Source organism: Balaenoptera borealis, assembly GCF_965194805.1.
Source record: "Balaenoptera borealis genome assembly, chromosome: 3".
Classification (NCBI taxonomy): Eukaryota; Metazoa; Chordata; class Mammalia; order Artiodactyla; family Balaenopteridae; genus Balaenoptera; species Balaenoptera borealis.
The window spans coordinates 101,572,096-101,598,537 of NC_138866.1; the positions used below are offsets into that span (position 1 = coordinate 101,572,096).

At 42.1% G+C, this 26,442-nt stretch overlaps 1 protein-coding gene across 1 annotated transcript in view; it reads right to left on the reverse strand.

The window, feature by feature from the left end:
- Positions 1-1,484: 1,484 nt before the first annotated feature.
- Positions 1,485-26,442, reverse strand: part of ONECUT1 (one cut homeobox 1) — a 38,344-nt gene continuing 13,386 nt past the window's right edge. The window contains exon 2 of the mRNA XM_082388160.1: positions 1,485-8,508. Within this exon, the coding sequence (XP_082244286.1) occupies positions 8,216-8,508 (293 nt within the window). The 3' untranslated portion in view covers positions 1,485-8,215. The remainder of the gene's footprint in view (positions 8,509-26,442) is intronic.

Below are 26,442 nucleotides of genomic sequence, written 5' to 3' on the forward strand. Positions count from 1 at the left end.
ATAGCTAAGATTTATTGAAGATTTGCCATATGCCTGACACTGTGCTAAGCTTAACTCACTTCAAATTTCTAATCCTCACAGCGACCCTGTAATATAGATATTTATCCCCATTTTACAGATGAGGAAACTGAGATGTAGGGATGTTAAATAATTAAATTATTTGCCCAAAGTCACATAGCTAGTAATCAGTACAGCAGGAATTCCAAACCCAGTTTCTCTTTTCCCTGAGCCAGGCCTCTTACTCAGTCAGTATACTCTATTAAAATACAAGAGGATCCTAATTTCTCAGCCCTCTCCTAGCTCCACACACACACAACACACACATACACACACACACATGCACGAGTTATTTTACTGGAGAGGATTTTAAAGGCCATCCTCTCTAATAATAATTTTCATTTCTTCTGAGGGTCAATCAGGTTAATATAAATGGCTAACATCTAAAAATAGAACGTCCCACTTCCATTTAAAAATATCCTAGTGCTCCACTAGAGAACACCTCTTTCTTTTTTTCCCCCTTAATTAATCTTTCTTTAAATCATGGCACTGGCTTGAGTTCTCAAGCCTGTTGTCCTCTTAACTTCACCCTTCCTCCAAAGAAAACCCACAAGCCACTCACTGAGGATTGCAGAGAGAATAAAAACAAAATAAGGCAAGAATTGTCTAAATTTAAAGTGCTGGAAAATCCAACATTTTATTTACTACATTTTGGTGACTACATAAATGCTGAAACATTTTAACACTGAAAAGCATGATGGCATCATCACTTGCTTTTTTTTCTTTTTTTCTTTTTTGCTTAGCAAACACAGCTGATGATATTGCACGGCATAAAGTGAGAACAGTAACGAAGCTTAAAACAAATGAAAGAAACCTTAATGCAGTACAGGAGATACTCATAAACCAGAATAACGCCTAATGCATTACACTTTTTGTTGCTACACACAAAAATACAGAAGAAGCATTGGACAGAGAGAAAGAGAGACAAAATATCAGCAAACAACCATAACTGGGTACAATAATCATTTAGTCTGAAATGTAGATGCAACGTAGAAACTACCACTGCTTTCTAATTGACAAAGAAAATGACAGCAACATTTGTCTTTTATCAAAAATCTTCTAAGCCCCTCATGGTTAGGTTTTAAAATTATTATTTAATTATGTATTTACCTTTTTTTTTCTTTTTTTCATTGCTAAGGAAGAACTCCCTCTGCTCTTGGAAGATTTTCTACTCTACTGATCTTTTTTTTAATTTAAATTTTTTTTTTTTTTTTTTTTTTACCTGATGATTGTCTTAGGCACCCTCCTTACATAATAAACCATCAAGCTAACTTGAACAGGGAAACTGAGTCACACTCAAACAATAGCTAAGGTCAAAAGTACTGAAAATAGAAGAGGGGGAAAGGACAGGTCTAAGTGACTGACAGATGGGCTGACTTCAGAAGGGACAGGAAACAGGGAGATATGAAGACAACTACCGAAGCAAGTGGAAGACAATGTTTTAAAGTTTATTTTGTTAAAAAATACTTGTCACTTGGTTCAGACGGCAAATGTAAAATGAACCCACAATGATTATGTAATAAATGCAGAACATACCACAAAAAAAATCGAGACTCACACAGAGACAGAAAATACGACCTTGTGAATATAACTGTTCAGCGTTTCATTGCTGATGGTAAAAGTCTACTCCCTCAACCATTTTCCTGGGCTTTCTATAATTCACTGCACAGCATTTGTATTAATAACAAGTAATTGATCAATGCTTACCAACAGAGCACTGAATGATCCTGCAACTCAGAGCAGATTTATTGCCCTATTAAAATACATAACAAGTATAAAAATGTTTCTAAGAAAATGTAACATTTGACCCAAAGTCTAAACCCTCCCTTTCCTTCCCCACCCCAAACACCCCTGCAAAAGAAAATAAGGTAAAATTCTTGTATTGGGAGAAAAAGTATTTACATCTATAGATTTATGCCATGTAGTTGAAGCAACTTATTTTAGCAAAATAAAACAAAACAGTGGGCACCGGGTGTTCTGAGGATGCCCTAGTCAGCTGAGAATTCTTCGTGTGTGCTGATCTGAAGCAGGGCCAAGTACCTGAACAGCCTCAATTAAGGGGGCCCGGGGCAGGGACCATCTTTAGTGTGGACAAAAAAACTAGTGGGAAGAGGAAGAGTGAGAAGACATAAACTGAAATAAGTCTGAAGTTCATTCACCCCCGGGACTCTGACATTTGAGAATTCTTCTAGTGCTGGTTGGGGGGAGGTGGTTTGGGGGGAGAAGGGAGTAATTGTGGGTAGTAGATTCCAAGAAAAAAACGTGGGGAGGAATACATAGCTTTGAAACGTCTTTCTTAAATTTGATTGCTAATTGGGGCTCAGCAATTGTGTTTTGCTTCTTCTGTGGGTTGGCTAGACCGGCAGGGGCCAGGTGAGCTGCCCCTCACCCTTGACTTTCTCTGTACGGTATGGAACCGTGATACTCTCTTAGCTCTGTGAAAGGGAACTGTGTCTCCATGCCCTGTCCCCTGCCTTGAAGCAGTTCAGAAACTTGGTGAAACTTAAGAGGATTTCCAAATTCAAGTTAGCTTGTCTCTTTGGGTTTTTACACTTTTTACTTCTCACACCCGGGGGAATGGTTGAAAAAAAAAAAAAGTAGCAAAGTTTCTCACAAATGCCGGTGCTTTGAAACATTAAACAAGTCTTAAATTCTTTGGAATTTCAGGTCTAACCTGCAAAGTAATCTTTTCTTAAAAAAAAAAAACTTAATAAATTAAAGGAAGAACAAGAATAATGCCTTTCTTCTCTCTAAGTGACAAAAAAAAAAAGACTACTTCGAAACACCCATTTTGGCATGTACAGATCTTTTGAGGGGGGGGAGCCTGGAGGTGTTCACAACACACATTGAAGTGCCTGCTAAGAAAAGCTAAAGATACACCCTGCAGTTAAGAGAAGCTCTTGCCTTCAGCTTATCTTAGCATCGAGAACAAAAAGATTGTAACGTAAAGCTTTGGCCATTTCCATTCTACTATATACATTTTAAAAACAACACAGTCATAAATTAATGCAGTGATTAAATAAGCTCATATAAAGTGTAATTTAAATTAAAAAAAAATCACAGCACATTATAGAGAAAAATAGGAACCAGTTTCACAAAAAAGAGATTATACATACTTTTTTTTACCCTGTGGAAACAAATTTACTACGAAACACAAAAACTTCATAAGTAACCATCAAAATGAAAATCAATTTCTTGTTCCATTCTTGCATTTTTACACAACCCTTAACCCACCTGGGGAACATTTCCAGAAATTAAGTCTTCCTTGAGCAACAGAGCAGTTCTTCTGAGAAAATAAACCCCAAACCGAAGTGGGGGGGCGGGGGACATCCCCAACATACAAACTACAAAATAAATAAGAATTATAAAGTTTTTTAAAAAGTAACCTTAACAGTTATCAAACTAGTAAGTTCTGCCTTATCACATAGACTCTCTATACAACATAACCCTAAAACTTTCTTACTATGAGGTATTTGGAGGAATTGGTAAAAGTGATGCACGGCCTGCCTGGTGAAGGGACTCGGTAAAGTGGGGGGAACTTTGAGAGGGAGCGAGGAGGAGGAGCTTTGGTTTATAAGCAAGAAATTGGGGGGAAAAAAGTCATCCTTTGGTATCAAAGAAAGTTTCATTGCATGGTTGCACGGAAAAAGCACCACGGTGAATAATTATTCCTTTTTTTTTTTTTTTTTCATTAGTGGCCTTTCTAAGAGGCTGAGGTATTCAAAGAGTATAAGGTGAGAGAGGTCAACAGCGGTTTAACACTTTGGTTCAAGCAAGGCACTCGTCCTAGGAGTTTACAAAGGTTGCAACATGTTTGCCTAGAGATTTACAAGTAGAGCGACCAGTAATAAGAGTAGTATTTCCTAACGTTGTTATCATTATCGTATTATTATTATTAAGAATGAAGACAAGATTACACACTGAGTGAAGAGTGAGGTGGGGAGAAGAGGCGGGGGTGGGGAAGGGGCGGAGCTCCCTCTGCAGACCAAGGCCGTGCATGAAAATATCTTTGGTATTCTTTGGTATCATCAATGTGATTAAAATCACCAATGGAAATCGAGTGAGGTAGCGTCTTTGGTTCACACTATAAATAGTAGATCTTTACACTTTTTTTTTTTTTTTTTAATACACGTGGAAGTAGCTATTTCTTACCTTCTGCTTCTTTGTCCTTACTATTTAGGAAATAGTTACCAAATGTACTGTAAAGCTAACCACACCACAAGAATAATCCAGAAGGCCAATCGCATCTCAAAACGGCCTCTGGTGTTTGAACGCACCCTAAACAACTAGATAGGAAAGGGAGAAGTGCTTTCTCTTTGTTTGCTAAATGCATAGTTTTCATCCTTTATGTACAAAGAAGGGAGGACCTTTCTTAGGGAAAATGCCTTTATAGCTCATGTGAAAATGTCCTAGGACTCTTTGGTATAGCAAAGTTTGCATTTAACCTGCAAAGACCGGTTGTTCACCTGGGGTAGCAATGGGAGTGGCGTGAATCCAAAAACAGCACAGAGCTTTTACTTTTTTTCCTGGAAAATTATGCTTTCGAGGGGCAGAGTGAGTGACATGTTCAGTTAGAACTTCTAAATTTCCCCACACATTTTCTTTGGTTTTGGGGGCCTGTTCCAGCTGCACACAGGAACTGGAATACTCAGTGTCTGACATGCAGAATTCTTTTACCTGAACATTTACTGATGTCTGGGCTTTTGGGGTGTCCAGACATCACACCTCCCACTCTTTCTCTTGGCCCCCTTTCAGGGAAGCTTCCGGTCATGAGAGGACCTGAATGATTTATGGCCCAAACCAGTCTAACTTCCATTCTACCAAAAAAACCCAAAATGTGTTATTTGGAGTGCAGTTTTGGAATAAACAGGCATACAAAGAAAAGAGTGAGATATCTTTTTACATGAATTTTGCTAAAGGATTGAGAAATGATGCGTGAACAAATGGCACGGGATCTGCTCTGTAGAGTGTGGTAGGTGAAGAAACCTGAGTCATAAATTAACGCTAGACTAAACAAGAATAGAAGCATTTTCTACGTGCCAAGTCAGAAGCAATAAAGAATCAGTCATACATGATGTAATACATGTATTGCTTGTGAGAAGCTGAGTTTGTCCACTAGGATTTCTAAAAAGCAAAGGTTGTGGGTATGCTTAAACAGTCAAGTTAAAAAAAACTGCTTTTCAGGCTCTGATTTGTGCATCTGTTTATGAGAAAATATATCTCTAGGCCCTGAAATTGCATAATGGGTGCACATTCGATGCTGGTATGAAAATTATCTTTGGTGTTAGCAAATAGGATCACTGGTTATTTTTCAAAAAGAAAAAAAAAAACCATTATGGGGACTTCCCTGGTGGTCCAGTGGTTAGGACTCCATGCTTCCACTGCAGGGGGCATGGGTTTGATCCCTGGTTGGGGAACTAAGATCCCGAATGCTGGGAGGTGCAGCCAAAAAAAAAAACATTATGGTGGGAATATTAAAAATGTAGCAATATTCTTTGAGACTGTGTCTACACAGTACCAAAATAATTGGTTGAAAATGTAAATCACAGTCAGATTAATCTGAGGGGGTTATATAGGAAAAACAAAGCAAAAGACATGGTTGTCTGAATTCAACTTTTGTTTTTCCTGGGGTATTGAATTTGGTAAGATTGTGTGTAGACACAACTTGAATTTCCCTGCATTTAAAATGCTCATGTTTTAAATAAATAAGGCTTTCCTCCCTCCTAAATGATAAATACATTATACAGCTGTACCCTGGCCCCTTCCTTTCCTGGAGAGAGAGAAAAAGTTCATCAGTTTTTTTCTTTTTCGTTTATGTCATTGACAAGATTACATTTTTAGCAAATCTCGAAGGGTGGCCATTTAAATGATCTCTTTTAATAGCTGAACTATAATTGTGCCATATTTAGAAGGGAAAATTTAAAGATGGAATTTGAAGCGAGATTAAAAAAAATACTAAGACAAAATGTGTCAAGGCAAATGCACTATTTCATCAAAGGAGAAGTATGTCTTGGTTTCCTTTTCTCATCCCACAGCAGACATGAAGGAGACACAGATGGCTTGTGGGTTTAGCCTCATCTCTCCAGGTGCCTGCTGCTTTTAGACCTGGACAAGATGCTGAGATTTGATCCTAAGGAGTTAGGTTTTGTGTCAAAATAGTTTAAGTTTTTCTTTAGCATTTTAACAAATCTCAATAAACAGCTTATTGTTGAGATAATATTTAATTTTATATTTCTAGTTAGGTGTGGTGATTAAGAGTACCCAATTCTTTACCTACTAGTACAAAAGGCATCTACTTAACGTGAGCTACAGGTCAACTGAATCCAGAGAGAATTTTCCTGGGACTCAAGCAATTCACTTGGGTACTACCAGAACAACTGTACTACTATTATTATTATTATTATTATTTTGCCTTGATTTCTATAGCCCTGGTTAAGTGATTTGGAAAAATAGAAATTAAAAATTTTGTATTTGTAAGTTCAGGTCTAGTTTTTAATCTGTCCCTGTTAGACAGTGGAATCTATGTTATAAAATTTCCAGCTTAATGCAGTAGCAAGAAAGAATGTAGTATTCTTTAGAGGCTATGCTTAGTGAAATAAATAGCTTAATACCTATGGAACCCAAGGTCTTGTCTTCCACTAGAACTCTTGCTTTTTCTATGCAGTTCCACCATTTCTCCGTTGCACTTGCTATTTTTATTGGTGTCCAAGTCACAAAATGTCTGGGGTTGGCAATAAAATCAGTTGATTATATTTTCAGGATATAATGAACTGCATAGTTCATTTTAATAGTAATGTTGGTCTGCCTATTTTGTGTGTTTGTAACGTATTTTAAATAGGTATTTGGTGTCAAATGCATAAAGCAAATTTAAGTCAAATTAACCTAAATATGGGGTCCTTTATTCAGTGGCCTTTTACTAAAAAGCATTACTTTGAACAAATTTTCTAATTTAGTTACCTGTCCTGTTAAACTTAGTTTTCTAAGTTTACAAATCGGTCCTACTTCAGAAGAATCCCCAGGTTTTCTCAGCTATGAACAGATCATGGAATCATGTCTATATGTTTACTTAAGTGACATTTACGGATCCCGAAAGGGAGGGTGCCATCTGGATGTACATGTATACAGCATCGACCTCTCTGTTATGATATTGCTTCCCTGAAGCTACATTCTTTCTTGCCAGTTCTGAAAACTAATATTTCAAATGCTTCAAGAGTCATAAATAATAGTCATGATTCTACGTGTATGTGTATTACAGCTAGATCAGTTCATACGTATAACTTTACATAGTATCTTGTGTAAAAATAGCTTTGGTTATTAAAATCATTGCAATAAAATACCTGCACTATAATATTGTGTTCTTTGGTACCTAGGTGATTTTCTTTTTTAATGGATGGACTCTTGTTTCATTTCTTAAAAAATATCTGAACAGTCCTTAACAAACAAAGAGAATGCACTGGTTTAGGTGTCATTCAAATTTCTTTGCTGGGTTTGAATCTGCATTTAGGTCGCGGGCCTGCAGGTTCAAACGCTAGGCTAGACGAGCAAAATCACACTCCTAAGCCAATGAACTCAGACAACCCCACACTATGTCGGTTGCACTCCTACAGCACAACCCTTCCTGAAGACCAGCCCTGCCTAAGTCCCTAACCACTGGTGGTGGTGGAGGTGGTGGTGGTGATGGTGGTGGTGGTGGAGGTGGTGGTGTGTGTGTGTGTGTATGTGTGTATATTCATGCACATACCCACACACAGTACTGAGACACCATACACCTTTGTGGCGCAGTGGAGTGGATGAGAAAGTCTGATCTTAAAGATGTCCACTCAATGGCTCAAAATCACTACGCTCCAAACCACGGAACAGCCAAGCACAGCGAGGATGATCATGGACTGAAGCTGTAAGATCCAGTGGTGTCTTCCCGCTAGTAATTTTTCTTGCCAAGTCATCACCTGGCTGAAGTGTGTGTCTCCGAAGAAAGTCCGAATGCAGGTGAGCTAAGTCTTTGGTTTCTTTGGACTATAAATAACACTTTTTTTTTTTCTTCAAATATTTCTAAGTATAAACCTGCTATCTTGAGGTCCTGGTCTTTAAAAAAAATTTTTTTTTTTTTTTTTTTTCATTTAAAGCTTTTCCACCGAGGTTTCAGTTCGTGGTTATTCCTTCATGCTTTGGTACAAGTGCTTGATGAAGAAGATGAGTTGCCCGAATTGGAGCTGCCCTCGTCCTGCCACTTGTCCAGACTCCTCCTCCTCGCGTTCATGAAGAAGTTGCTGACGGTGCTGAGCTCCAACCCCAGCTGCTGGGAAATGGTGATTTGCAATTCTTTGGAAGGACGCTTATTTTCCTTGAATATCGCGTGTAGAGTTCGACGCTGGACATCTGTGAAGACCAACCTGGGCTTTTTGGGTGTGTTGCCTCTATCTTTCCCGTGTTCTTGCTCTTTCCTTTTGCAGGCTGCAAAGAAGCACAGAGGGTGTTAGAAGAGACTGCCTGGGAGAATCGAGAGTAGAAAGGCACAGCCCATATAATCTGTTAGGCATTCCTCATGGCCATGTTCTGCCTGCTGACCTCTGATTTTAGCACCATCGTGGGCTGCGAGGGAAGTGTAACAAAAGCATGGAGAATGAGGAGGAGGTGGAGTTCTGTGAGTCTTGAGCATGGGTCCTGGCTTTGATGAGTATCTATTTTGTTGGTGGTAAATCAATTAACCGACACCTGGGCCTCGATTTCTCATCTGCAGAATGTTGGGTTTTAGACAAATGAACTTATTGTTCGAATTTTTATATCACTATCTGTAAAGTGGATATAAGAACATCTACCTTGCTGGGTGTGGTAAGCATATATGAAATAATATGTAAAAGATAATGTTAACTAAAGTGCTTTACAAATGCAAAGTTTTATCACCTAGAAGTGGTTGTAGCCCTCAAAGGATTTACGGTCTGCTGCTAGTGGAATACTAAGAGCCTCTGTGAGGGTCTAAAAACCAAATAAAAAGGAATTGCATTTGCTTCTGATCTTTTTTGTTTCCTAGGAAACTGTATGTAAGAAAACTCTGTATAGAGTGTCCTACCATGCCCATCAAACAGTTTTCCACTGATTCTTCAGTGGAACCAGGACTTGGGGAGCTGTGGTGAAACCCACTTCCTCAACACTGGGGCTAAACCTGTGACATTAGCCATGTTCACCTTTGGGGTCTCCCTGTGCCTCTCTTTTGTTCTTCACGAGAGTCTTACTCTTGGAGTCCCCCCTCTTCCCTTACCTCATCTCCACTGAGAAGGCCCATTCCCTGCGCATGCCTTTTGGTCCTGTATCATGAAGCTGCCTCTAGGCTGCTAGAGCTATTCTGGTGCATCATCCCAATGTGGTCCTCAGGTCCACAGGGTTTGGTGCTGGATCAGGGTCTCCTCACCTCAGATGCTGTACTCCTCTTTCTCGCCTAATGTAGCTCACTAGCTTCCACCTGCCAAAGGGGCACTGAATTGCTAATGACTCCCTCCCCCTCCCCGCCCCCAACCTCCACCATCAATGAATCCCTGCAAGCCATCCCCAGATAACCACGCAACTCAAGTAAAAACAGTGCTCTGGTGAGCTCCTATGCCCTAACTCCTGTCCCTCAGCTCCCCTGTGTAGGGGTTCTGGAGCAGCCATGGCTATCTTCACACCTGGCTGGTTACGCTCTGATGTGCGCTCCAACCACAGCAAAAGGCAGACAGGGCAGGGCATCTTCCTGGTGGAGGTAGGGACTGTCGCTCTTTCATGTCGCCTCCAGCTGGCTGCCCTGCCTACTGCTCTCTCCTGCTCCCCCCCTGTCCTTTTGTATTCCAGGTTCTCAATTCCTTCTTAGATGGTTCACCAGCTCTGGCTAGATGCAGCCTCTGTACTCTCCCCAGGTAGCCCTGCTCTTCAGCCTGCCCCTACCTTTCATTCCCAGCTGCTCCACATCGTGGATTCCCCTAAGGCCTTAGGTGCCCATTAGCACAAATTAGCTAGGCAATCAGAGCAGCTAAAAAGCTAATGGATAAAGGTTTTATTTACTGAAGAAGCCTCCAGTCTTTGGAGTCTAATCTAGGAGTCTCCAAGTTTTTTTAATCATGTGCTATTTAGTAAAAAATGTTTTGAGTATTACATTCCCTTACATTATTTCTTTATAAATGATATGCATGTGTTACTATACTACTGTATTATTATACAGTAGTATAATTAAAAAGCATACACAAAATATAGAAAATTTTAAAGGGGTAAAATAACATAAATAGACATAGAAATTCTCTTCTACAGGTGCATCAGCTTGCCCAGGCCCCAGAGTGCATTTGCCTCACTCCAGGGACCACAGGTCCAATATATTAGGAAATATAAGAATAAGAATTTCAGAAGGGACATGAGGGGAGACCTCAGTCATAAAAGAGAGATTTTTAGGCTAGTCAGGTCTTCTGGTACCTTTTATAACACATTCCATAGATCACTGGCTATGCCCTTTGCCCACCATGACGGAAAGCATCAACATAATGGGAAAGATTTATTAAACGCCCAGCTCCCTCAGAGCATTAAGCTATATATACTAAACTAGGTGAGAGTCCCCAAATACAGTCCCTCCCCCCAGGAACCCACAGCCTTCACTGGGCAACTAGATTAAGTCCCTGAAAAAAAAAGCTGAGACTAGGCTGAAGTCAAGCCTAGTTAGTTTGAGTCAGCCCATGTAGACACAGCTTTATATAATACTGATACACATGGCTGGTTGATTCATTCACTTACATTCAAAGATGAATATAACACAAGCCTTTCTCTTAATGAGGTCAGTCTAGTGGTTATGTAAGCAAATAACTGCAAGAGCATGAAAAGAGTATACAGGATATTATCTCTGCTTGAGGATATTAAGGAAGGCATCACACAAGAGGGGTGCTTACGCTAGGCCTTAAAGGATGAATAGGAGTTTGCTAGTGAGAAAAGTGGGAAAAACTCATTCCCAGCAGGGGGAACAGCATTCGTGAAGGACTGATAAGTAGTAGTAGATTGGTAGTGGGGCAAGAGTACATGCAAGTACATACATACTTCACAGGTAGACAGAGATCAAATTTGAACTATCTTGTAGGTAAGGTTTTGAGTAAGAGTGTCGTGTGATTAAATTTGGGTTTAGAAAAACCCCTCTGGTGGTGGTGTGGGGGATGAATTGGAAAGCATCAAGATTCAGGACCAGTATGCTGTGTATGCCACTCTGACACCCTTCAGGACTAAGGCACTCACTCATTCTTGCACCTGCTGCAGGAGGCTGGTGGCTCTCAGCTGAGGTCCATACTGGGAATTGCCCTTGGCCAAAGGTTATGCCACCCTGGGGTGCAGTTGGGGGACTAGCCACACCCAGTGGGGGACGGGGGGAGTAGGGGATGGGAGTATGGATGGTGGAGGTTGAAGAGAGTAGGAATGTATTGGTTTAAGGCTCCCCCACCCCAAACCCTTGCATCAAGTAGGGACAACTCTGAAGGGTTATCTAGTTCCAGAGCACCCTGTAGGATTGGTTGAGGCTATTTTTGCAGCTACATCAAAGTTCAACTCCATCTGCCCGGTCTTACTTCCTCCACTCCCCTGACAGGGGTTAATCTCCATAGCCCTCTTCGATAACCTTCCTGCATGCAAGTCTCAGAGTCTGTTTCTCGGAAAACCTGACCTAAGACAGAAGCCAATTAGAAAATCAGTGTAACGAGGACGCCAAGATAGAAAATGGCAGTTGAAGATGGAAAATAGGAAGCAAATTTAAGAGCTTCTTGGAAGGTAGAATCAAGAGGAATTAGTAATAACAACCTGGCTGGGAGGCTGGAGTTCGGAACATCTCCCAGGTTTCTGATTGGATGGTAGTAATAAGGCCATTAGGGAATGCAGATGGAGAAATGAGTTTTATGAGAGCAGTAAGCACTTCTATGTGGGACAAATCCATTTGAAATGCGTGTTGGACATCCTGTTAAAGATCTCCAATAGGTGGTTGTCCAGCATACGGCAGGATATATGGGGCCTGGAGCTCAGGGATGAGATCTGAGTTAGGAATACAGACTGGGAAGTCATTAGGGACCTAGATGGTAAATTGCACAGAACACATACCTATGGAAAAATAAATAACTGAGCATCGGGTGCAGACTCAACTTATTTATCATTCAAAAGGCAGAACAGGGACTTCCCTGGTGGTCCAGTGGTTAAGACTTCGCTTTCCAATGTAAGGGGTGAGGGTTCAATCCCTGGTTGGGGGGCTAAGATCCCACATGCCTCGCAGCCAAAAAACCAAAACATAAAACAGAAGCAATATTGTAACAAATTCAACAAAGACTTTAAAAATGGTCCACATCAAAATAAATCTTTAAAAAAAGGCAGAACTAAGGGAAATCACAAAGAGATATCTATTTTCTACATAACTAGTGTATCTGAATGACTTCAATGTGGTCCTTAGAATTTGGCAGGACTGAGTGGGCTGAAGCTACTCCAGAGCCACCCTTTCCCAAATGGCATCAGAGGCATGATATTGCCTCAAATAGGAGTTACTTGAAAAGATGGTTTGCAGGCCAAGTACATTCAGAAAAACCTACTATATGGCCTCTTCCTCAAAATGCGTAATATGCGTTTAGCAAATATAATTATGTTTTCCAAATTTATTTAATTCCAGAACCTTGTTTGGTAGAGACTGTCTATCAGTGTCTCATACAATACTAATGGGGAAATGCAGTTTGGAAGTTCCTGACCCGAGCTCTCAATGTTAGAACCTGGGAAGTGGGATTCACCTGGAGCAAGGAGCCTGGCAGACTCATTATGTCTCTCCAGGGCAGGCTGGCACAGTGCCTGGCTATAAGGGGAGCTCAGTGCCCATATGGGTACTGGATGGGGTGTCTGTGACTAAATTTGTGTGCTTTTACCTGGAAAGAACTTTGTGCAGAAGTTGGAGTGGCTGAATAAGAAAGCAGAGATATCTGTAGAATGGACAGTGGACTAAAGCTTGTTGACAGTCAGTGGGTAACTGGTGCCCAGGTGAAGCAACCCACAGAAATAAAATCATGCTTCTAGAAGCTTGTACTGAATTATAGTTGTGAGACCTGTTAAGAGAATATAAATGAGAGCAATGCTTTGGCATTCTCATGGAATTCATTTCAAGGTAGAGATTACCCATTATAAGGTAGGAAATCAGCAACTGGTCCACACGAGTGTGCAGTGGAGAGAGAGAGAGAGAGAGAGTGGGAGCAAAGTCTGACAACAGGCACTGCTGCTTAGGGAAGAGCACTGCATGTGTTTTATGGGAAAGTTATACTTTTTTGTGTGGGTGTACAGTTTTCATTAAAGATAGAATAGTTATTATAGAACTGGATTAAAGGGAAGAAGATTCCTATTGCACGTGTAAGGTAGTACTGAAGAGGAAGAAGACCCGTCATGAGTCACCTCCATGAAGGTGGGCAAGCAGATATGTTTGCAGGATGCAGTGGCAAAGTGTAGTGGGGCTGTCTCAGGTGACTTGGATCTTCTCTGGGAATGAGGTCACCTACAGTCAGTACTATATGGGAGACAGAAGCAGACGTGGAAGACGGTAAAAGGCAGAGAACGATTTTGTGCACCACAAGAATAAAAGATTATAAAGGATTTTTTTTTTTTTTAAAAAGCAATGCATGAGGCTGCAAGCAAAGGACAAGCTTTCATCTCAGGCATGACTGGGGCCTATGCTTTGCCCATAGTTGGCAGGACAGAGCCAAGGGTATTTCAAGAAATATGAATTCTGCAGGATGTTGAAAGGCATTCCGTGAATATTGAGTTTCGAGGTCAGGCAGTTTGGGAAATGCTGAGTTAATTAATGATTAAGCAAGCTTCTTTAATGCAGGACTTCTCAGAGCCTTTAATATGCTAATGTGCACTGATACTTTCTAGCTTATGGGGTCTCCCAAACTTATTTGATTAAGCAACTCTTTATTCAGGGAATTTCTCTCAGGAATGGTGTTGCTTAGAACAGTGTCTCTCAAAATGTGGTTGCCAGACCTATGCTGGTCTGTATACTGTTACTGACCTGCAGCAAGATCAGAAAATTGAGAATAAGCAATTAGAAAGTTTTGTGGCCGCTTGGCATTGCTCCAACATTCTGTGATTATTGTTCTAGTAATACATTTTTTATCGTATTATCAAAACTATTGGTCCAGAACAGATGGAAATTAGAAACAAACAGCTAGTCCTTCACTGTTTAAGAAGCCCTGTCTTAGAATACACTTTATAAAACATGATATACAGTAACATCCTAGAATCGGCTGTCAGCCAAGCATTTGTATATCAACTTATATCCATTTTCCTGATTTAACGTCACAAAGGACATTACAACATCTAAACTGCTGATTGAACTATGCAAAAGTCTGCCAAGAATTTGTCTGGGAATAAGCAGGCACATTGCTGTACACCTGAAAATAACACAACGTTGTACATCAACTATAGTTCAATAACAATTACAAAAAAAAGATCTGTTGTACCAAATTAAAAAAAATAAGTAGGCACAGACATATGGGCCTGGGAGACATTTATAAAGCCAGATGGACTGACAATACAACTTCTTAGATGAACCTGGGCTCACAGGACACAAGCTCAAGGCCCAGCTCTGTGGCCACTGACAGATAAGTGATCTTGGGCAAGTCCCTCGCCTTCTGGAGCCTTAGTTTACCCAGCTGCAAAATAGAAGACAATGGCCTTCTTTCCTCTCAGGATTATAATAAGCATTAAATAAGATAAGCTATGTTGAACTGCTTGTTAAAACTATAAATGTTTAAGAAGTGTTCTAGATGTTTGCAAATTAATTTTCAGATCCTTCCTTTTTTCTTTGGTCAAGATGCAAGTATAAACACTGAATTTACACAGCAGGCTCAGGTCTTTGCTCTGTCTCTAGCCTGTGGTATAAACTTGGACGCATGACTTGATCTCTTTTTCTGCATCCTTTCAATGAGCAGGCAGTATTCTAAGGTCCCTGCGGGCCGGAAAGCCCTGTGGGTCAAGGAATACACCCCTGCAGTGTCTTTCCTGGTTTCCAAAGTCTAATATTATCTCAGTTAAAAAATTTCCAAGGTAACCTTACTCTGTCTTTTAGAATATATAGCCACTATGTTGACTATTCCAGTTCACCTTCTCCATCCTTATGGCTTCTCAAAAAGAGCAGGTAATGGCTCTGCAGGGACACCAGCCAGTACTGCAAATAATCCAGATTCACGTTCACCTTAATGAAGGCGATCAAACACAAACTCACATTCCTCACAGTTGCTTCAACCTCATAAGCTTTAGAGATTAAAACAATAACAACAGCAACTACCACAGACCCTGCGAACAGTTATGCATTTGCCCTCCTAGGACTCTGAGCCATTAAACAATAGGTACTCTATATTTTTACTAGTTTCTACTTTTTCATTAAAAATGTAGGAAAATTTGCTTAACTTGCTTCCTGAGGTTCTTGGTATATTTGTCCCAGAGTTGGCTGCTTCACATAGGATGGAATTGTGGATTAGAAGAGGCTGTCTTCTTGGGGGCAGTAGTATATGTTTCAATGTGCCCTTATGGAAGGAATGCCAAGGGTCCAGGTAGAACGAGGGTGTACGTTATATTCCCAGTCTATGAGGGAGGAAGGTTCTGTAAAAGCACTGCTCTAGTTGTCAAAAGTTTTGGGTTCTGGTTCTGGCTCTGTCATTAATTAGTTGGATGGCTGGGTTAAACCCCTTAACCAGGCTGGGTCCAGCTTCCTTAACTGTATAATGAAGCGACTTGACTAAATAACTTACAACCCCTTCTAGGTGCAGCTCTATGAGTTGACGTGTGTAAAGTCAACATCACTCCAGAGGGAAGATGTACAGTTCAGATTTCTACGTCATAAATGGGCACTCGGAGAAGTGTGAGGGTTGAACAGTTCACTCTAGCTGGCCCCCTCCCCGGCCACCTCCCCTCTTTTGTAAGGCTCTCCCTGTGCCACCACCTCCTTCTCCCTCCTGGCAGGCAGTGGGGAGAGAAGACTTTTGGGGTGGAGCACTTGCAGATGAGGTAGGAAAGGGAACAGGACCTGTGTGCTTAGTAAACCATATTACCAGGTAAGACCAGAAAATTGAACGTCATAAACTGTAATCGCAATTTGTAAAGGACCTTTAGAAAATTTTCACTGATCTTAGTTATACTGAAGAGGAATATGGAGAAATGTGTGTGTGTGGTGGACGCACAGACAAGTGACCGGGGAGCCACAGTATCTGCTAGAATAAGATGGGGATGCAGCCAGATGAATGGTAAGCCATGGGTCTGTCACTTTAGAGACGTTATTTAATTTTAGCAACAGCTCTGTGAGGCATCGAATTTAATAGGAAATTTGGGGCTTTAACCTGAGGAGGGGACAGTTTTGGCCTCAAGGTCTGGATGGTGAATCCTAGAGAGGCAGGATGAAAGGCTTGCGTGGGCGGGGCTGACAAAGAGCCAGGCTTGGGTGATTCAAATCAGATTTATTTGGTGGTCTGACTCTAAGGGACTGAGGAAGGAGACTGTATGCCTGCAGCTTCCCCAATCACATGTGGCTTTTACCCTGAGAGTCCTTGCACTATGGCCGTGTACTTCCTCCATACAACTGCTCCAGGGTCTGCTGTCCTAATGTGATTGAGGCGAGGTGAGCCAGGGAACAGTAAGGGAAAGGGCTGGGATTCCAGGGCACGGTGAAACTGCCCTGTCGTCACAAGGGGCCTGCTAGAGACGCAGTGTCTTCCCCCTGAAGGCCGGTGCCAATGCTGAAAACGGCAACCTGCAGGGCCAAGGGCTCTTGAACAGGTAAGCCTGCGATGTCCCAAGTCACTCAGGGGAGATCCGGCCTGGATTTGGAGGAAGCGGGTCCAGGCAGCTGCTAGGGCCCTCAGCTCCTTTGCTGCTCCAGTGCTTCCGGGGAAGGTAGGGTGCACTGGGAAGGCAAAAAGCACACTCCGAAATTCTACCCAGATTCCTGACCGACTTGGTAGTGACATTCCTGCACACCCTGCTCAGGGGAGCTTGGGGCTTCGGGGACAGAGAAAAAGGATAAAAAAAGCAGCGGGGCCAGAATAGGCAAATCCATAGGGACAGAAAGAAGTTGGTGGTCGCCCGTGGCTGAGTGCGTAGTGGGGGGAAATGGGTGGGACTGCTAATGGGTATGGGGTTTCTTTTTGGGGAGGTGATAAAAAGGTTCTAAAATTGATTGTGGTGACGGTTGCACAGCTCTGTGAGTATATTAAAAACCACTGACTTATACTCTTTAAATGGGTAAATTGTATGGTACGTAAATTACTTCTTAGTACAACTATTTAAGAAAGAAGTAGCTGGGCATGCATACAGGGTGAGCTCTCGGCTCTCACTCCCCACTTGCCACCGAGAGGAAACCTCTTCTGGACTGCGGCAGGGACAAGGGGGGGTGCTGTTCATGTGTACTGAGCCCCCAAACACTGTCTCTTGACAGCTGAAACTGCTTTTCAAAGTAAACTCTACAAGACAATACATGTTCGTGGAGGAACAAGCAAGCAAATAAAACAGATTTCAGTAAAACAAGAAAGGAGGAACCATGGAAGTGAACGTGGCAGGTTCCCAAGCCCATTTTACAGGCCAGCATCCATCCTGTGGAGATCAAAGAGCCAGTGGGTGGGCTGCCCCAGCTTCAGGATTAGAGCTCAGACTCCAGGAGTGCTGGGTCATAGTGTTATCTGCTTTGCCTTGAGTTATTGTGCTGTCCTGTGCATATTTTCATAAGCCAGGCCCCCAGTTGTTTTGTCAGCTCTTAAGCAGCAGATTTGGAGAATACAGTATAAAGTACAATTTGAAAAGCTACTCCAGTGAGTTCTAACTGATACGGCCACGGGCAGCCTTTACACGGGAAGGGAACTCCTGCACAGACTATCTGGAAACAGTGATGCCCAGGGGAGGGAGGTGGGGCCGATACAACCTGCTGGACACAAGCTAGCTTTTCTGGTGTCTGTGACTTTGTGGGTAGCTCAAGCACCTATGGAAACTCTTCTGGGCATGAGTGTGAAAGACCTAATAAAAACATGCAAAGAGCAGACATTCTTAGTCAAGAATGATCACTATAACTCACCCCCGTACCTTGCTTTATGGTACTTAAATCACCTCCATTCAACCTTCCCATGTGATCCCCACAAAACTCAGGTGAGGAAGAAATGGGTATTATGTCTTTTTCTGTAGGTGAAGAAACAATGTCAAAGAGGTGAGGAGACTTGCCTATGGGCACGCAGCTGGTTCATTGGGCGACCTCCAACTCCACTGTGCCCTGGAGGCAGATGCCAGCATGGTGGACACATCATGAAAACTTTCCCCAGGATGGTTACACGGGCAGGAGCAGCTGGTGAGGGGAGCCCGGGAAGCCAGAGCCATGGTGTGTGGAGTAGGAGCAGCTAGCCGGCCAGGCGGCAGGCCCGTTGTCAGCCAGACGGGTCTGGCTCTGGCTGAAAGGATTGCAGTTGGCCCATCCAGGAAATCGGGCTGCATGGAAGTTGAGATGAAGGGAGCTCAGGCAGTGAAGGGCACGGAAGACCCACACTGGCCTGGGAGAGGGGCCAGAGTGAGTCTAGTTTCCGTAGCGGGACAGAGGAACACTAGACACTGTCTCCGTGTGGATATCGGCTCTGAGAGGAAGCAAAAGAAAACTGAGCTGACCCAAAGGAGAAGGAAAGATGGGGAACAGCTAAAGCCAAGAGAGGCCTGCTGCATCAAACTCAGGTTGGAAAAGTCGCCCGAACCTCTCACAACCCCACCCTGTTTGCTTCTATAACTGAGCTGTCCAGGACAGAGACCTGCCTTCCCGCCCATCTGCTGCCTGGAGTCCTTCTGGAGACAGCGTATAACATATTTCCATCAATCTCTCTTCTCTAGGGACAGCTCCACAGCTGTAACCCAAGAGGTAGGGCTATTGGACTTTATGATCAAAGGAGGGCAGAGGCTGCCTGGGCCTGGGAGGGATGGAACAGGATCAGCTGAAGCGTACAGCTGCTTCCCCTGTGCTAAGCCGCACGCATGTATCACCTTATGATGTCACTCAACAACTGTGGGAAGCAGGTGCTATTACAGCTGTAGGTTGCTTCCCTGGGCAGCCCCACTGCTCACAGGTGCCCACGATCTGCACTTCTTCTGATCTCCACCACCTGTCTGCCTAACCTGGCTTTAGACTGAGCATTTATTTACGAATAAAATCGTGGTGGTGGTTAAAAAAAAACAAAGTTTATGTTTGTTTACAAATGCACAGCCTGAGGCTCAGAGGTTAAGGGATTGGCCCAAGGTCACCCTGATAGTAAATGGTGGATCTGGGATCAGAGCCAGGGCAGGGTCCAGTGACGGTGTGGAGGTGATGGTGTGGAGGAGCTGATGGTGTGGAGGAGGTGATGGTGTGGACGAGTTGATGGTGTGGAGGTGATGGTGTGGAGGAATTGATGGTGTGGAGGAATTGATGGTGTGGAGGAGGCGATGGTGTGGAGGACGTGATGGTGTGGAGGTGATGGTGTGGAGGAGGTGATGGTGTGGAGGAGGTGATGGTGTGGAGGTGATGGTGTGGAGGAGGTGATGGTGTGGATGAATTGATGGTGTGGAGGAATTGATGGTGTGGAGGAGGTGATGGTGTGGAGGAGGTGATGGTGTGGAGGAATTGATGGTGTGGAGGAATTGATGGTGTGGAGGAGGCGATGGTGTGGAGGAGGTGATGGTGTGGAGGAATTGATGGTGTGGAGGAGGCGATGGTGCGGAGGAGGCGATGGTGTGGAGGAGGTGATGGTGCGGAGGAGGCGATGGTGTGGAGGAGGCGATGGTGTGGAGGAGGTGATGGTGTGGAGGAGGCGATGGTGTGGAGGAGGCGATGGTGTGGAGGAGGTGATGGTGTGGAGGAGCTGGGGCTCGGGTATTCCTCAGGCACAGACTGGGAGGACATCAGAGAATCACACCAGCTTTCACTTTCCATGGCTCCTGAAACAGCCCTTTTTGTGTTATTCTAGACTATCTTAGTACTTCTCCTCGCAAGCTTTGTCTTCTCTCATTTTTTCTGTTCCCTCTGGTACAGGCTGAACGTGAGACAGAAAGGTGAACTGAGAATCCTGTTGAACGAATGCATTTTCATACGCCTGTGATACTTGCATCCATCCTCTTGCTGGGAATTCACTGTCACATGCACACATTTTCCTGAGCACAGACCCAAGCTTTCTGAGACTCACCAGAAGAGACACGACCACCTGACCCTTCCCTCCTCGAAGCTCTTTCCCTGCATTGCAGCTTCAAAAGAACTGGTGGGAAGAAAAGCTGCTGCCTTGCACCTGCTCCTTCAGTCAGTAACAAAAGGTAATGTGGCTCTTTAATGAAAGGTTGGCTCAGGAATTCTGATTTTTAAATTCCTAAACTTCTGCTAATGCCTGATCCATTGGGGTTTTATTACATCAGTCTCCCTCATCTTAAAGAGCCCCTCAATAGTTTGGGCTATAATAATAATAATTGGAAATATGTGATATCGATGCCCTAGTTATGATGTTGATTCTGCAAAACAGTCAAAACAAATGGCAGACCTGATGAATTACATGCTTATTATGCATTATTATCTCATGCAGGCCTATTGTGAATTGTAAGTCTTAGCTTATTGATCCCATTTCTTTAATTAATAGCCATATATAACGCTTTATAATATTCACAGCAATTGGAAGTTATAAAATGGAACTCCTTAAAAAATAACCTACAATTTTGACTTTTCGCCAAGTCATCAGACGTTTTTCACAATTAATTTCAAATTAGTGGTTTTCCTTGGTTGCATTTCTGGAAAGTCATCTGTAGAGTCAATTGTAAATGCTGTTCTCCCAATGACACATGTATTATACAATTGGCTTCACAAGGGTCTCCAGTAAGCTTGAGAGGAAAGCCCTTCTTGGCCGCTCCATCAAGATATTCAAGGGCCTTGACCCTCTGACCCCAATCCCCTTTTCCATTTCACTTCCCACAACTGCCCAGCCACCATCCACACTGAGCCACACTGCTCAGAAGTCAGTCCTAAATACATTATGAATGTTCACACCTCTATTCCTTTGCTCAAGCTGTTCCCTCACCCAGAATGTCCTTCCTTCTCTTTCTTGCCCCTATGTAATCAAGGCCCAGATCAAGCATTTCATTTTCTATTAAGTCTTCTCCATCCCCTCTCTCATCTGGGGTGAATTGTGGTCCCCTGTGCCCATAGAGCTCCCCAGATAATTAGTTATTACCTACCCATCTCTCTCACTAGGAACCCATAGGCTAGGCTGAGAACCACTATTCTAAATTAGTGCTTCTCAAACTTGAGTGTACAAACTAGAGTCATTTGGACATTTTGTTAAGATGAAGATTCTGATCCAGCAGGTCTGGGCAGAGCCTGAGATTCTGCACATTTAACAAGCTCCCAGTTGCTCACTGCTCAGTTGCTGGTCCAGGATGGCACTCTGAGCAAACAGGGTCTAGAGTCCAGAGCAGAAATTGTAAGGCGTGGGTCAAATACATCAACATCACCTGGGAGCATGAAGGGGAGGCTTGTTCAAAACGTATATTCCGGAACCCTATCCTATCCCTACTGAGTTAGATTCTCTGAGAGAATGGGATTCAGAAACACACATTTTAAACAAGTTTCCCAGGTAATTTAGAATAAAGTTGGAGGAGATTCTGTCATTAACTGATAGAACTTCCTAATGCCAAGGGGCAGAGGGGCGGTTGCTGTGGAGCTGGAGAGCACCCCCTCTGGCAAATGAGGGTACTTCACACCCATGCCTCCCTCTTCCTCCTGATTATCCACCAGGCTGGCAACGGAACAGAAACAAATAACTGGGGGCTAATCTTCTTTTACATCACACCTCCACACGCATGCTGACAAAAGGCTGTGATTAGTCTGCACTGTACCTGTTTCATGGTTGTTACATTTAGGATCTTTTAAAGTATTATTTTACATAATAACATGTTGGCACAAAGGCACACACACACACACAAACATATCACAAACCTGTTCTGCATATTTCAGGCTGTGCTTCTCAAACTTTAGTATGCTTTAGAATCATTTAGAGAGCCTGTAAGAAGACAGATTACTGGGCTCTTCCCCTGAGTTTCTGAATCAGCAGTATTTCTAGCAAGTTCCCAAGTGATGTTGGGGCATATGTATGGAGGAAGAATTGAAAATGAATGTTACAGAAAAATTTTTTAGCAGGTTTGTTTATTTTACGGGTATGGGTGAAGCAATTTTGAAATTATTTTAGGATTGAGCAAATGAGTAAGTGTGCGTGTGTGCTGGGGGGTGGATATGTTATTGAGTGCCAGGGTTCTCACTGTAGAGGAAAGGACACACAATTATGGAATGAGGGTAGGCAAGAAGAAATCCTACGGGGATATATTGCAATTAGATGTGGAGGTACTTGTGCGAACTCATGATTTTAAAAATATGTATGTAAGCATGTTTATGTGCACGTGTATATTATATATGTATGAGTGCATATGTATATTTGTGGTGTGTGTGTGTGTAAATATACATGCATATTTTTCCTGGATTTTTCTGAGGGTGCCAAAAAACAAAGTCATGCTACTAGCCATGAGCACACCTAGTGACCAGGCCTTCTTGGTCTCTAATACCATTCCCCACCAGAATAAACCAGGGCTCATCAAGGAAAGGGCATATTCTAGGGCTGGGACAGGGTAGGTAACAGATGATCTTGGAACATCTTATTATGATGCCAGGAAGTAAAAGAAAAAAAAATGGAGGAGAAGGAGGAGGAGGAGGAGGGGGAAGAGGAGAAGAAGGAGAAGGAAAAGAAAGATGGAAACAAGTCACAAGAACACAGGAGCCAGATTAAAGGGGCTCCCACTGTCAAATCTGAGACAGTTTGAGCACCAAAATAGGTAAGTACAGAATTGAATGAGAAACCATTGGGAAAAAAGGAATGTGTGAATCTTATCCAATAACAAATGGATAAGTAAACGAGAGAGAAGGGGCTCTTGCTCACAGAAGAAAGCTGAGAGCTGACTGTCAAACAAGGCAGGAGTGCCGGAGATGGAAAATCATTTTGAAGCCGTCGTGATAAACAGCTCAGGCAAGAATCAATAGATGCTAAATCTGTGGGGAATTTTGATGAGGAGTAGGATATTTGCATAATCTTAAAGTATCTCCCCACAGACTGCTTATTAGTTGTAAGAGAGAGAAAAAAAATGTGATTATACAGTGGAGAAATTAGGCAACACCTCGACCAAGTGATCAAAATTAACTCTCCAGTTAAGTGGGAGACAGACAGACTTCATGGGCCTCCAGATGTGATCCCCTGAGAAGGACACACCTCACCCATGCAGCTTTCTGGGCAAGAAAGCACCACCTCAATCTAATCACGAGGAAACATCAGATAAACATAAAATGAGAAATATCTTTTTTTTTTTTTAAAGTGGGGACTATATTCTTCAAACATTTCGATGTTATAAAAGGTTAAAAAAGGCTGTGGAAATGTTTAGGATTAAAGAAAAGAAGAGATATGAAACTTAATCCCAGACTGGATCCTCTCCTGGAGAACAATGCTGTGAAGGACATTACTGGGTCACTGGACAAAAGTGAGCTGTGGCTACAGAAGGGAAGGTTCATACTCGTGGAAATACATTCTAAAGTATGTAGGGGTGAGGGGTCATGATGTATGTAACGTACTCTGAAACGGTTCATGGAAAAAAATTCTGTGCATTTGAGAGCGAGAGAGAAAGAGAGATTGAGAGAGAGAGAGAGAGAGCATGCGTGTGTGCACAAATGATAAAGCAAATGGGGCAAAATGTTAACAACTGGTCAACTGGTGGGTAAATGGTTTATGTTCTTATTTTATTTTTGCACCTTTTGAAAAATTTGAAAAAAACTTCCAAATAAAATTTTCTTAAATCATGCTTTTGAATAATATTTAATGACACTGAGATAAGTTTGACTGTAAATTCTTTATGAGCTCAATTTTGTGAAAAATAAAAATTAAAAATGTATCTTATTTACGTACTTTAAAAAAGCTAGAAGGAAACAAACTGACACATAAACAGGTATCATCTCTGGGTTATGGGATTATGGATGATTTGATCCTGTCATATTGTTTATAGTGTTTCATATTTTCCAAAGTTATAAGAGAAAAATTATTTTTGAAAGAGGAAAACAAATATTCAGAAAAGTTCTGTGTATGTTGCTGACTGCTGTGCCATTGACTGATAATAGCAAAAACAAAACAAAACAAAAAACTTGAAATCATTGAAATGTCCAATGAAAGGTTGTTGGAGAGGTTATGTAAGTTATGATGCTTCTAAAATATTATATAGTCATAAAATTTATGTTTGCCCAATCAATTTATGGACCAACTAAGCATCCAAAAATAGGGGATTGGTTAAATTATAGCATAGCTGTAAAACATAAAATGTGCAGAAAGCTTTTTGATCCAGAGCGCTCCAGGAGCAGAGGGAGGGCTTTGACCTCTTTGCTGTCTTGCAAACTGTAAACACCCTGTCTATACATATCTGCTAAATGAATAAGTGCTCCTCGTGAGGTATTTGGGAGGGGGCAGAAATGGTGGAATTACCAGGGGGTTTTATTGTCTCCATTTTTCTTTTATGTATTTTCAAATATTCTATCATAAATTTAATAACATGGGATTTTTAATTTAAAAAGTTATAGTATGTATGGATCATCCCATTGAGAAGAGATTGGAAAGATATTCACAAAAGGGGGGTTATCTCTGTTTGGGGGTATTATGGGTGATTCTTGTCACCTTTTTTCTTGATGAGTAGTAATAATTTTACAAAGAAGTTATTTTTAAAAGGCACTGGACCATCATTAAAAAGTCTACAAATAATAAATGCTGGAGAGGGTGTGGAGAAAAAGGAACCCTCTTGCACTGCTGGTGGAAATGTAAATTGGTGCAGCCACTATGGAGAACAGATGGAGGTTCCTTAAAAAACTAAAAATACAGTTATCATATAATCCTGCAATCCACTCCTAGGCATATATCTGGAGAAAACTCTAATTTGAAAAGATACATGCACCCCTATGTTAATTGCAGCACTATTTACAATAGCCAAGACATGGAAGCAACCTAAATGTCCACTGACAGATGAATGGATAAAGAAAATGTGGTGTAGATATACAATGGAATATTACTCAGCCATAAAGAAGAATGAAATAACGTCATCTGCAGCGACATGGATGGACCTAGAGATTATCATATTAAGTGAAGTAAGTCAGACAGAGAAAGACAATATCACGATATCGCTTATATGTGGAATCTAAAAAATGATACAAATAAAGTTCTTTACAAAACAGAAATAGACTCACAGACATGGCAAACAAATTTATGACTACCAAAGGGGATAATGGGGTGGGAAGGGGAGATAAATTAGGAGTTTGGGATTAACAGATACACACTACAAAATATAAAATAGATGAACAGCAAGGAACTGTTGTATGGCATGGGGATCTATATTCAGTGTCTTGTAGTAACCTATAATGGAAAAGAATCTGAAAAAGAATATATATTTTCTCCATCTCTGCTGACAATGGCATGCAACCCGACCCTCATCATCTATTGCCACCCTCCTAGCTAGTCCCCTGCTGCTGCTACGTCTCCTATTGGCTCACACTATGCTGCCTTTCAAAAGCACAAGCCTGACAACTTCACTCTACTAGAGGCCACAACTTCCTTCAGCTCCTGCTGTCACAGACCCAAGTCCCTTGGATGGCACAGGCATACAAGATCCTATGTACTCTCTTTTCAGCCTTCTTTCCAGTTCCCTCCCTGCTCCCACATAACTGTTTTCCTGCCTATCCCAGCACTCATCAAGGACATTGTAAGTATTTGTTTCCCCGCACACATCCTCCCGTGAGCTCCTCCAGGATACGGCACGTTGTGCCTCTTTTGAGCCCCAGTACTTAGCCCAGCGCCCTTCACATAGGAGGTACTCCATCAGCCTGAGGGCAAATGAAGGAAAATGGACCTTCTGAATGATGTAATATGACCCTCAGTGACTTGAATGTGCACATGAATCTCCTAGGGATCTTGTCAAGGTGCAGGTTCAGATTCAGTAGGTTTGGGGTGGAACCTGAGAGTCTGCATTTCTTACATGTTCTGCTGCTGGTCTGGGGACCACACTGAGTAGTAAGGACCCAGAGAACAGTAAGAGTTTTTCAGATGGAGGAAAGTATGGACACAATCATTCTTATAGGAATATTGAATTTTTTTTTAACATCTTTATTGGAGTATAATTCCTTCACAATGGTGTGTTAGTTTCTGCTTTATAACAAAGTGAATCAGTTATACATATACATATATCCCCATATCTCTTCCCTCTTGCATCTCCCTCCCTCCCACCCTCCCTATCCCACCCATCTAGGTGGTCACAAAGCACTGAGCT